At 36.7% G+C, this 11,254-nt stretch overlaps 2 protein-coding genes across 2 annotated transcripts; both read left to right on the top strand.

Annotated features, from left to right (window-relative positions):
* The first annotated feature begins 5,150 nt into the window (after positions 1-5,150).
* LOC117622491 lies at positions 5,151-5,672 on the top strand. Its single transcript, XM_034353171.1, has one exon. It carries the CDS (start codon positions 5,300-5,302, stop codon positions 5,522-5,524), a length of 225 nt encoding a protein of 74 aa, XP_034209062.1. The 5' UTR covers positions 5,151-5,299; the 3' UTR covers positions 5,525-5,672.
* Positions 5,673-6,790: 1,118 nt separating this feature from the next.
* On the top strand, positions 6,791-7,443 carry LOC117622915. Its single transcript, XM_034353732.1, has one exon. The coding sequence runs from the start codon at positions 6,871-6,873 to the stop codon at positions 7,315-7,317; it is 447 nt and encodes a 148-aa protein (XP_034209623.1). The 5' UTR covers positions 6,791-6,870; the 3' UTR covers positions 7,318-7,443.
* The last annotated feature ends 3,811 nt before the right edge of the window (positions 7,444-11,254 follow it).

Here is an 11,254-nt window from a genome sequence, read left to right as displayed (position 1 = left end):
GAAATCCTGGCCAAATTAATGTCACCAAAAGCAGCAGCCACAAGTTATAGAGATGACGTGGAGCAGGTGAGTAATATGCATATGCATCTGTTTGGTACTGATACACATCCCCTGGCAGACCTGTCACGTAAACAAACCTTGGAGGAGGTGGCGGTACATATGGGTTTGGCGTGACATATGGGTTTGGCGGGCAATCTTGAGTTGTTGTTGTTGGAGCCTTTGGAGGAGGAGGAGGAGGAGGAGGACAAGGAGGCGGCGGTGGCGGAGGTGGAAGCACCTGCTGCTGCTCACATGGGTTCACACAAGGGCATGATCCGCATTTTATTCCCGTATGAACTTCTTGTTTCTGAGATATCAGTGTTTGTTGATGATGATCATTTTGGTTTTCATGATCAGAAGTGGTCATGACACTCTTTGAAGACCAAATCAAAAGCATGATGAAAAGAAGTGTTTGATGTGGATGCAATGCCATTAACTTCCGGAAAGATTGAGTGAAAATACAGCTGGGGTTTGAGAGAGAGAGAATAGTTTTGGTTGGGGGGGTTGGGAGGGGAAGGGAAGGAATGTGAGGGCTGTAGTTTGAGAGAGAGAGAGAAAGAGAGAGAGAAGTGGGTAGGGAAAGGAATGTGTGTGAATTTGTTTAGGGGGTACTTGTGTATGTGCTTGTGGCTTACTTTTGTTTTATTTGATTGGGCTTCGAAACTTTTCTCATATAAGTGAAGGTGAAAGAGTTCAACTAATTGAGCTATACCTAACATGGGTGCTTGTGGCTTACGTTTAGTTGCATGAAAGGGTATAAAGAGAGAGGTCATGCGGTTAGGTAATTTTAGTTATTTCGGGGAACACATAATTGGAAGGAAGAGAGGGACTTCATATTGTGAGCCGCTTTAGATGTTGTGTAGATATGTTTTGAAAGCGAATAGCATGTGGATGTTGTAAATGCATGAGGTGACTTTATTTATTATGTCAACAACTACCTTTTCAATCATTCACATACATTTTTTAATTTAATTTAAACAAATGGATTAATTAGCAAGTGTTTCCAATCATTAGCTCTACAATTAATTAAATATGGGTATATAATTAATTTAATGATTTAATTAACAAATCCAAGTAACTTAATTAGCATGCTCTGCTTAAAGGGGACATTCAAATTAACTTACTTTAGGGATTTGTCAAGCATATTAACTTTCTTTAGGCATTTTGATAGTTAAGATTGCTTTATATATCTCTCCAGCAAGAATGCTTCCATGCCCTTCGAATAAAGTCTGTGGCTGGCAATGGCATTATTCTTCCACTTTTGCCACTCTCAACAATTTAACCTATAATTATATGGGTATTGTTATTTGTACCGCCTTTATCGACCACATTGCTGACCCCTCTCTAATACAAGTGAGTCTCGCATACACTAATGGGGTGAGAGATGGTCAGTAAAAGTGGTACAAATATCATTATTGTTATTATATATAATGTTTCACAATATATATGTTCCCAAAAAGTTTGTAGTGAAGTTTTGATCAAAATCGCATTCCAATATGCTAAGCATTGAAAGTGGATTCCAAAAGCAGCACTCTCAGGCTATGGTTACAGTTCATTAACAAAGAATGGAATCATATGCCCTGGCAAACGATCGATTAAAAGGACATTGCCTCTAGCTTTTTTGTTCCTTTTTAAGCAATGCAGAATTGAAAGAAAAGTAGAATTCTTTTTACAGGATGAAAACTAGATGACCGTCACATGTCTAGGACAGCCAAACCACTTTCAGTTTTTAAAGGCTAGAGTTTTATGCATTTCATCACCATTAACACTAAACAAATTGTAAAGTACATTTGAATGGCAAAGGGTATAAACGTGGAGTGCTAAAAGTACAGGCCAGAATCTTCAATTGTAGATGTCACACTATAATAGAAGTGCGGTCGTCTACGTCTTTCCTCCTCCCTCCCCTGCGCCGGCTAGGCAAAACGGGGAGAGCTAAAATTAGAGGTCGGAAAATTCAAGTGTAGACCATTTGTTCACATGCTACTCAATCATGTGCCAGTCAGTTGTTCTATTAAGTAGTTAGTCAATTGTTAAGGGGGTTGCTTAGTTGTTAAGCAATGCAGTTATCTGTGTTATAGCTTTAGTCTTCTGAGTATATATACTCAATCTATCTTGGAATTCAGATTATTCTTATAAGCAATGTAGTGATCAACCTCTTGTATATAGGATTCAAGAATTCTTTAACCTACTTGAAGACTAAGAGATTGTTGAGGCCCAAAAAAGTCCATGGTTAGGCTCAAATAAATTTCCGGCCCAAATACGATAATTTATTAAGAAAAATCACATATCATAGTACATGAAGGTCAGTCATATACAAGTCGCAACCCACGTGCCATGCTAAAGAAATAATTTGTCATGCCAGGAATTGAAATAAGGTTATAAAATACAAGCCCATGCTAAAATAAGCACTGTTTTCCTCTTTAAGGACAATAAAATTAGAGCGTGCCAAGCAACATGCCACGCCAAGTAGGAAATTATTATTTCACGCCCAACCATGCTACAAGCCTAAGTGGACCCAAGCCACTCGAATGCCCATAGCTTGCTTGAGTGGCTTGTAGCATGGTTGGTAATAAGTTGTCATGAGGCCCATTGATGGGCCGAGAAATGGAGGTCCCGTGTTGCTTGGGAGCCTCAGAACCCAAGCCCTTTCTTAGGCCCAAATATGTGGGTAAGCACGAATGAGAAAATAGCCCATTACCTCAGTCAAAAATGGCCCATTAACTTAACCACTATAGCCCAACACTTGATGAGGTTAGCCCATTTGTTTGGTAAATTGACTTGCTATCTTAGAAGGCCCATACAATTAGAAATGAGAAGCAGCAAATGCCCCAGCACTTGGCTGGAAGACAAACCCACGAAGGAAGCTTGGAAGACCACATGCGCAAGGCTGCTGGGAGGCTCCAGCACATGGGGAGGAAAAGTTTTCAAGCAAAAACATCCAAGGGACCAAGAGATATTGGGGCGCAGCTTGCTAGGAAGGGAGCCACCCTTCGAACCAGCTTGTATACCCATTTCTTTCCTTCATCAGATCTGGCCATGAAAGAAGGAAGGAAAGAAAGGAAAGGGGATGGCTGAGAATAAGAGTTCTTCACTAAGGTAGCTGCGAGAAGAGCATTGAGCTCCCAAAAATCCCTGATTTTGTGAGATTGGGCAGAGGGGATTTTCACTATTATAAGATAAGTCAAAGGAAGAGAGAAGAAAGAAAGGGAAAAGTTTGGCCAAATTGGATAGAAACCATTAGGATTTCTTGGAAAAGAATAGCTTCCAGCAGCTATAAATAAGGCATCTTCTACCCAACAAAGGAACAACCACATCTAGAGAGCAAGCTTCCTCTCTTACCTCCAAAAACCAGCAATTTCGTGCTCAGTTCATCCTTCTCCCCCTTATTTTTCCTCTTAGCAGATCGTCTGATACTTGACAGAACCTCTGTCGAGCTGCCGGAAAAACACTTAAGCCACCCATTGCCTAGCCTCTCTCCTTTTCTCAGCCAAAACCTCTTATAATCCTTTCCTCATTTTCCTTAGAACTTTGGTTTTTCATAGAAACTCACAGCTCTTTCTCTTTAAGGCTAAACTCATGACAACTTTGCTCCCATGCCATAAGCCTCTTATGCCAAGCTAAGATTCTACATGTAAGCACTAAGAATTCATTTGTAAGCTGTTATTATTTTTGTTGGTGAAGATAACCAAGGTGTTTCCGAAGGCCCTACTGTCCTTTCGAAGCATTCTTGGGGCTTGATTTCTGAACTCAGGCACAGGGGATAATTTCATCAGTTCGCTTCTTATGGCAGTCCAGTCCATTTGAAGCTGCCAGAAGAAAAAGGCCCCTACATAGATAATTCTATATAGTTGATCAATTGGTACAACCACAATATGTCAAGTGTTCCCATTTAATTAGTTAATTATTTAAGGAAGCTGATTTTTCGACTCCTTGTTTCTCCACTTACACTTTTTTTTACTTTATAATTTTTTTAATCAATTTTGTTCTTTTTTGTTCTTTCTCTTTCTTATTCTACCCTTACTAGATCTACATTAATTTCTTTTTACTAAACTTTTTTTTAACATTGTCTTTTTCTTGGAGCTTTATTAGATTTAGCAATGTAATGCACTAATCAAGTAAGAAATAATTGACACTATATATTTGTCTATGCAAAATTATATGATGCACCTGCTGCAAAAAGTCATGCCCCAAGAATAAACCTTGCAACCATAGTGTTTTTGTTGTTGTTTTTGTTTTGAGAAAAGGAAACAAAATTTAATGCAAAAGACAATAAAAATACATAGATAGCCAGATGGCCACAAAGAAACAAAAAACAAAGAAAGAGTAACTAAATTGAACAAAATCTTCATATACTCAATACTAGAACTCAAATTAAAACCAAAACTTCAATAACAAATACAAAAGAAGATTTAATACAACATGAGTTGCCCAAAAAAAAAAAAAAAAAAAATGTTTGGGGGCTAAAAAAATTCAACCATACAAGAGTAGACACATTTCTCAAGAGCTAAGAAATTAATCTAAGATAATGGTAGAATAGGAAAGAGAAAGAACAAATTTGATTAAAAAATGTTAAAAAGTAAAAGGGAGTGTGAATGGAAAAAATAGGAGTTGGAAAATCAGCTCCCTTGTTTAACCCTAAATTAAAGCTTGGGACCCAAAAAGCACGTACATTAACATTGAACTTGTAGCTGAATTGATTAAGAACAATTACGTATATATCTGAAATCTCGTATTTGAATCCCAAATAATAAGGGACTCAACCCGACATATGTCGGCTGTTGACCCAATTCAATAAAGCCCGATTGGATGAGCCCAAGAACCCTCCGAAGTCGACAAAAGCACAATGAGTAGATATTTTGAAAAATCCCACCAGAGGGCCCCACCAAAACCAAGAATCGATACTAGGAGAGTTGATAAAGATCGCAAATAGTTCCATATACGATAAACGATCGGTGTCATGTTTTGATTGGACCCAGTTGGATAATACCGACATAACAAACTATGAAATCAAGACACCTGTCCAAACAGAGGACACGTGTCGCACATGCCTTTGCTGAACATAACACGTATTAATATATTCTTCTCTCATCAACCCTACCAATGCTCATAAAATATGCTTGAACAGTTGGAAATTTGTATCCCTATAAAAACCAAGCTCCCCATCTCCATTAAAACCAGAACAAGCAGCCATCAAAATCTTTTGATCGATCGACCGCTGCTTTGGAGCTTCCATTGATCCGATTCCTAGCACATCATCATCATGACGAGTGGAATTGGATGTGTGCAGTGTGGCACACGTAGCAACCCATGTAGGTGCAAGGTGGTGGGGCCTACCTTAGGGTGTTTATGCTTTCTTGGAGCTGCCATTATTGAATGGCCTGTTGGGGCTTTTGTTTACTTGTTCAAGCACGTCAAGGGGAGAAGAATCATGGCTCATCCGGCCACTGTTGTTTATCCGAAGGTCTCTAATGCCATTCCAATTTGATGCAAAAATTAATCCAAATTTTTTTTGGTTAATTGGTTGCTTTTGCTTAATCTTAGTTTGTATGTGTAAGCTTTGTCTATGTCTGCAGTTTTAATCTGCTTATCATTAATAACAACACAGTTGATTTCCTAATCTGTATTGAAACTCATCATTTTGTTCTAAATTCTAGCTCTCTATCTGTTATCTGTTTTCCATCATTGATTACCAGCAATATAACAATGTATAATAGTTAGTGTTTCGTTTTTTTTAATACAAGCAAAAATTAATTTAATTTTTCAGGATACTTACTGTCTTGACCGACTAGCATAACTCGCGTATCCTATAAGCTGGGGTTGGAAATCCAATACTTTATTCCGTTCTTTTATTTGAAATGTTTGGAAAATAAGATCCTCCTATCCTAGTTGTACTTTGTTAGAATTTTTCGTAAATTCCAATGTAAGAACAAATGGTAATTGACCTGCAGCTTCTTTTTGGAATTCTTGAAAGATAATAAGCCAACATCTGCCATGGGCTTTTTTGGTCTTGCAACTCATGCCCCACCCCAACCCAACATTGTGCCCTACATTTTCCTACATTGATATGCAGATGATGATGAACTATAATAAAATCATCTGGTAATAACATAAATTATATGTAGTTGACATGTTGCAGATGTACATCCCCACCATTGTTCCTTTCAATATTTTTATTTGGTAATATGGTTTTGCTTAGAAGCCTCTCCAACTTCTTCCTTCCTATTCAAACCAAAGCAAAGTAAGGCCTAGATTAAAAAAATCATAATAAATAAATAAAAAGAAGAAGGGTATCTATTAAAAAAAATCCAAAACATTTAATAGAGTATCAAAATAATTTAATAATTAAAATTAAATTCAATAAGTTCAGTTATTACTTTCTGAATTTTATTTATTTATTTATATAAATTAAATGATGTATGATTTATTTATATCACTCGTGCTAAGAATGAGTATATAACTAAAGGAGACTTTAAAAAAGGCCAAAAGAGAGAAATTTTTATAAAAAAGCCAAAATGGACCATGGATGCAGAAGAGGCCAATGGCTCCAAAACCTTGTAAAGAGGGACTCTAAGTCAATAGGTCAAGTCCATGTAGCCTTGTACAACACGGGGAGCCCGGATGGCCCCCACTTTGTCACCGGGGCAACCGGAGGATGCCACGTAACTATGGAATGACTCACCCCATAGTTGTCGATATGAGAAGTACCTTCAAGAGCCTCAAAGGATATGTATTAATTTTCATCACTTTCTGCACTCTTTAAGAGCTCATGCAAATCATAAATTAAACTCCAATTTTATTTCCTCATCCATTCCTCCTCTCCTCCTTGTAGCTATGGCAAGGCCTCTTGCTCCAAGCTTCTCCATGGCCTCTCACCACTTGTTTCAACACCAATCACATTTTCTCTTCGCCCTCATTGTATTTTTCTCCATGTTTTCTCTCGTAATATTTCTCTGCGCTTCCCGCAAGAGTAAAAAATCACACAAGAAAAAGGAGGAAGCGATCACAAACTCCGAGTCGAAAGATGCAAAGTTCATTGCCAAGTTAAACAGCAAGATCAGTAGCAAAGCTCTGGCGATGGCGAAGATGGTTTCTTGGAGGAAGATGGAGGCAGGAGAAGAAGATCAAAAAGATGATGATGATGATGATCATAGTGATGAAGCAGTTTGGAGGAAAAGCATAATTATGGGAGAACGTTGTGCTCCACTGAATTTTTCAGGGAAAATTGATTATGATTCTGATGGAAACCTGCAGCCCGAATCGCCTGACCGAAATCACTAATCTTGTTTCTCCCTTGTTTTGCAGATGGCTACTTCTCTCTTGGAAATACTCAGCTACTGAGGTTTTTTAATCGCACAAATATTTTTGCTTCTTTGTGTCATGTTAGAATGAATTTCGGTATTTATATATATGCCCTTAATTTTCTGATTCAATTTTTTTTTTCATCATTCTAAATTTAGTTTTGCATGAACCCTTGAACACACTTGCATATAGATGCACAAAACCTTCAATGTTTTAGTGCATGAGTTGCATATTGGTAGATCATGAGATACTAATCAAAGTATAGTCATAGATTAATTAATGCCGTCTTCATTAGTAAGGGCAGATCATAATCTTTCAGTTTCGAGAGAAAGTGTGAACGCCTGTTCTTGCTACAAGACTTATCAACAAGTGATATGTCTTATCAGACTATCAAAACGGCCAATAAGGTTTAAGCTAGTGAAAAATGACATTGACTTGTAGACAAGTGATTTCAAGTTCAAATTCTCATGACACATTGGTTGTGTGTGTGAGAAAAACGCATATCTCCTTCCTAACTTTAGGGAAGAAAAAAAAAAAAAAACTATCAAAACGGTATCACGGATAGTTAAGGCTATGATAATGAATAGATATTATCACCCTCTTTTAATCAAATAGAAATATTTCCTTAAGTAATATTAATTAATTAAATTTAGCACTCATTCTTTCTATGAAGAGTACTTTTATTGAAAAATATATAAAAATGATATTACATTGGTTAAACAATATTAATGAGAGTGATGAGGTAAAATTATATTTTAACAACTTAGGTGGCAGGGGCGGAACCAACATATCGGCTAGAGTGAGCTCTAGCCTAGCGACCTTTTAAAAAAAAGAAAAAGAAAATTAGAGGCTATTGTGTTTATGAGGGCTAGTGGGAGTTACGTGGCCAAGGAATTGGTGGCTGGCTGTTGTGTTTATGTGGTCCAGTGTTATTCTGGCTGTTTCTTTTTATTAATTTATTATTATTATTCTCAATTTCTATTTCTTGTGTGGTCCTAGTTTCCCATTCAATAAAGTATCCTAGCAAAAGGACAATATTACATTTTAGCATCATTATCACTTTGACATATTCAATGATGCAATAGAATTTCTATTGGCAGAGAAGATTGCAGAAAGGAGGTAAAGCTCATCTACCTAAATAGACATAGGATTTTTTGAGCTTGCTAGTGTTTCTTTGTAAGAATCTTTTTGTTTAGTGGATTGCCTGGTCGGTTGATGACCCCAAGTTTTTCCCAATGGTGGGTTTCTGGGTGAATAATTTATGATTTGCATCTCTGTAATTTTCTGGGTTTGTGTTCTTAATAGTTGACTAGTCATCGCATGATTTTCATGTATTTCTGGGTTTGTGTTCTTGCGGTTGACTAGTCATCATTTCCTGTTGTTTGGTGTTTACTTGATTATGATGTCTTCACACACTTTCACCATAGTTGTTGCTAGCACAGGAGATGCCTAGATTGACGGGTTCTTATGAGTGCCTAGGTTGTCACTAGTAATTCTCTAGGTTTGTAGGTACATCTTGGTATGCTTTGTGTATGTTTTTGGTTGTGGTAATTCATCTATGACAGTTGACTAGTCATAAGAGTATCTGGTCAAGGTCTGAGTATTATTAATTTAAAATTTAATTACTAGCCATAACTAATAAAATGACTATAAACAATCATTCCGTTAATTTATAATTAGAAGATAATTCTAAATAAAATATATTTCATATAATAAAATATCAAAAAAAACATAGTACTATAGAATAGTAAAAAAAAAAATCTTACTATTTAATTAAGCTAATTAAGATATTAATTATCGATAAACATATATTTGAGAAATAGATCGAAATTTAATATTCAAATATCCAATATTTTTGGAAATATTCTTTAATATATATATATTTTATATATTTATTTTTATATAAATAATATTTCTTATGAAATAGCTAAGAATGAACAATTAATATCTCAGTAGTTTACTAAATTAGTATATGTGTACAATTTATGTTATGCGAGCCCGCTTGTGTGAAGTTTGTTGTGTCTTGCTTGAATATCATTTAAATTTAAAATTGGACTTGACTAGTCAACTACATGCAAGATGACTAGTCAACTGTTTTGGAATGTGCTGAAGACAAGGAACAAACATACTAATCAATCAATTGAGCAAAGGCCAATAGAATGTCTAAGGATGACATATTTTTGAAAGTCCAAGGCCTTGGTGAGTATGTCTGTTAGTTGTTTCTCAGAAGGAACAAACTCTAAAGTTAAAATGTTGTCTTCCACAAGAATCTTTAATAAAATGATATCTAATGTCTATATGCTTTGTTCTGGAGTGTTGAACTGGATTTTTGGAAATATTGATTGCACTCATGTTATCACAGTAGATGAGGAAGGATGATTGAGAAAGACCATAGTCTTCCAACATCTGCTTCATCCAGAGGAGTTGTGTGCAGCAACTTCCAGCTGCAACATACTCAGCCTCAGTAGTAGACAATGAAACTGAGTTTTGTTTTTTGCTATGCCAAGCAACAAGATTGTTGCCAACATAAATGACTCCCCCAGAAATGCTCTTCCTATCATCATTACACCCAGCCCAATCGGCATCACTATACCCAACAAGATTGACACTAGTGTCATAGGTATACCACAAACCAAAATCAATGGTTCCACTCACATATTTTATGATTCTTTTGACAGCAAACAAATGAGACTCTTTGGGATCACTTTGGAACCTAGCACAAACTCCTACATGATAAGAAATGTCAGGTCTAATAGCAGTCAAGTAGGGAAGGCTTCCTATCATGCTTCGATAGAGAGTTTGATTGACACTTTTCCCATGTAAGTCTCTATGAATTTTAGCATTAGTGCTCATTGGAGTTCTTGCAAATTTTGCAGCCTCTAAACCAAATTTTTCACAAGATTTTTTGCATATTTGGATTGAGAAACAAAAATCCCATCGTGGTGTTGTTTGATTTGAAGACCTAAGAAGTAATTAAGCTCGCCGACAAGACTCATTTCAAATTCACTAGTCATGACATGTATGAATTCTTGAACATGCAAGTTAGAGGTAGAACCAACCACAATATCATCAATATACACTTGAGCAATCAAAACATCAATTTTGAACTTTTTTACAAACAATGTTTTGTCAACCGACCTTCTAACATAACCATTTCTTAGAAGGTGAGAAGAGAGCCTCTCATACCATGCTCTAGGAGCTTGTTTCAAGCCATAGAGTGCCTTCTTCAATCGAAACACATCATTAGGATGATGTGGATCTTCGAAGCCCTTTGGTTGCTCAACATAGACCTCCTCATGCAAGATACCATTCAAAAATGCAATTTTGACATCCATTTGATAAAGTTTAAACTTCAAGCGACAAGCAATGGCAAGTAGTAATCTCACTGATTCTAAGCTTGCAACAGGGGCAAAGGTTTCATCAAAGTCAATACATTCCATTTGAGTGTAACCTTGAGCAACCAATCTAGCCTTGTTTCTAACAACATTGCCTTGTTCATTAGTTTTGTTCTTGAAAATCCACTTAGTGCCTGTGACATTGGTGTTGGTTGGTTTAGGGACAAGGTTCCAAACATCATTGCGAACAAACTGATTTAACTCCTCTTGCATTGCAAGAAACCATTCGCCACTGTTCAAAGCCTCTTTCACATTCTTAGGTTCTTCCTTTAGACATAACACACATGGCTAATTTCCTTAGAGAGTTGTTTTCTAGTTCTCACTCCCTGATTCAGAGGACTAATAATGACACTCTCTGTTTGAGTTATGGGACTATAATCAGCTCAAGAGTTTTCAACATGGACAGATGAGCTGGGATTCTGAGGTTGATTATGACGAGTTGACAGGTCAACTGGACCTAAATTGTCAAGAGTTGACAGGTCAACTAGTTTACTAAAGGTTGACAAGATACCATCCTCATC

Source organism: Prunus dulcis, chromosome 3 (genome assembly GCF_902201215.1).
Source record: "Prunus dulcis chromosome 3, ALMONDv2, whole genome shotgun sequence".
Lineage (NCBI taxonomy): Eukaryota > Viridiplantae > Streptophyta > Magnoliopsida > Rosales > Rosaceae > Prunus > Prunus dulcis.
This window is presented reverse-complemented; position numbering and strand designations above follow the sequence as displayed.

Excerpts from the sequence above, each read along its gene's own strand:
- LOC117622491 (XM_034353171.1), top strand. The coding sequence starts at position 5,300 with ATGACGAGTGGAATTGGATGTGTGCAGTGTGGCACACGTAGCAACCCA.
- LOC117622915 (XM_034353732.1), top strand. The coding sequence starts at position 6,871 with ATGGCAAGGCCTCTTGCTCCAAGCTTCTCCATGGCCTCTCACCACTTG.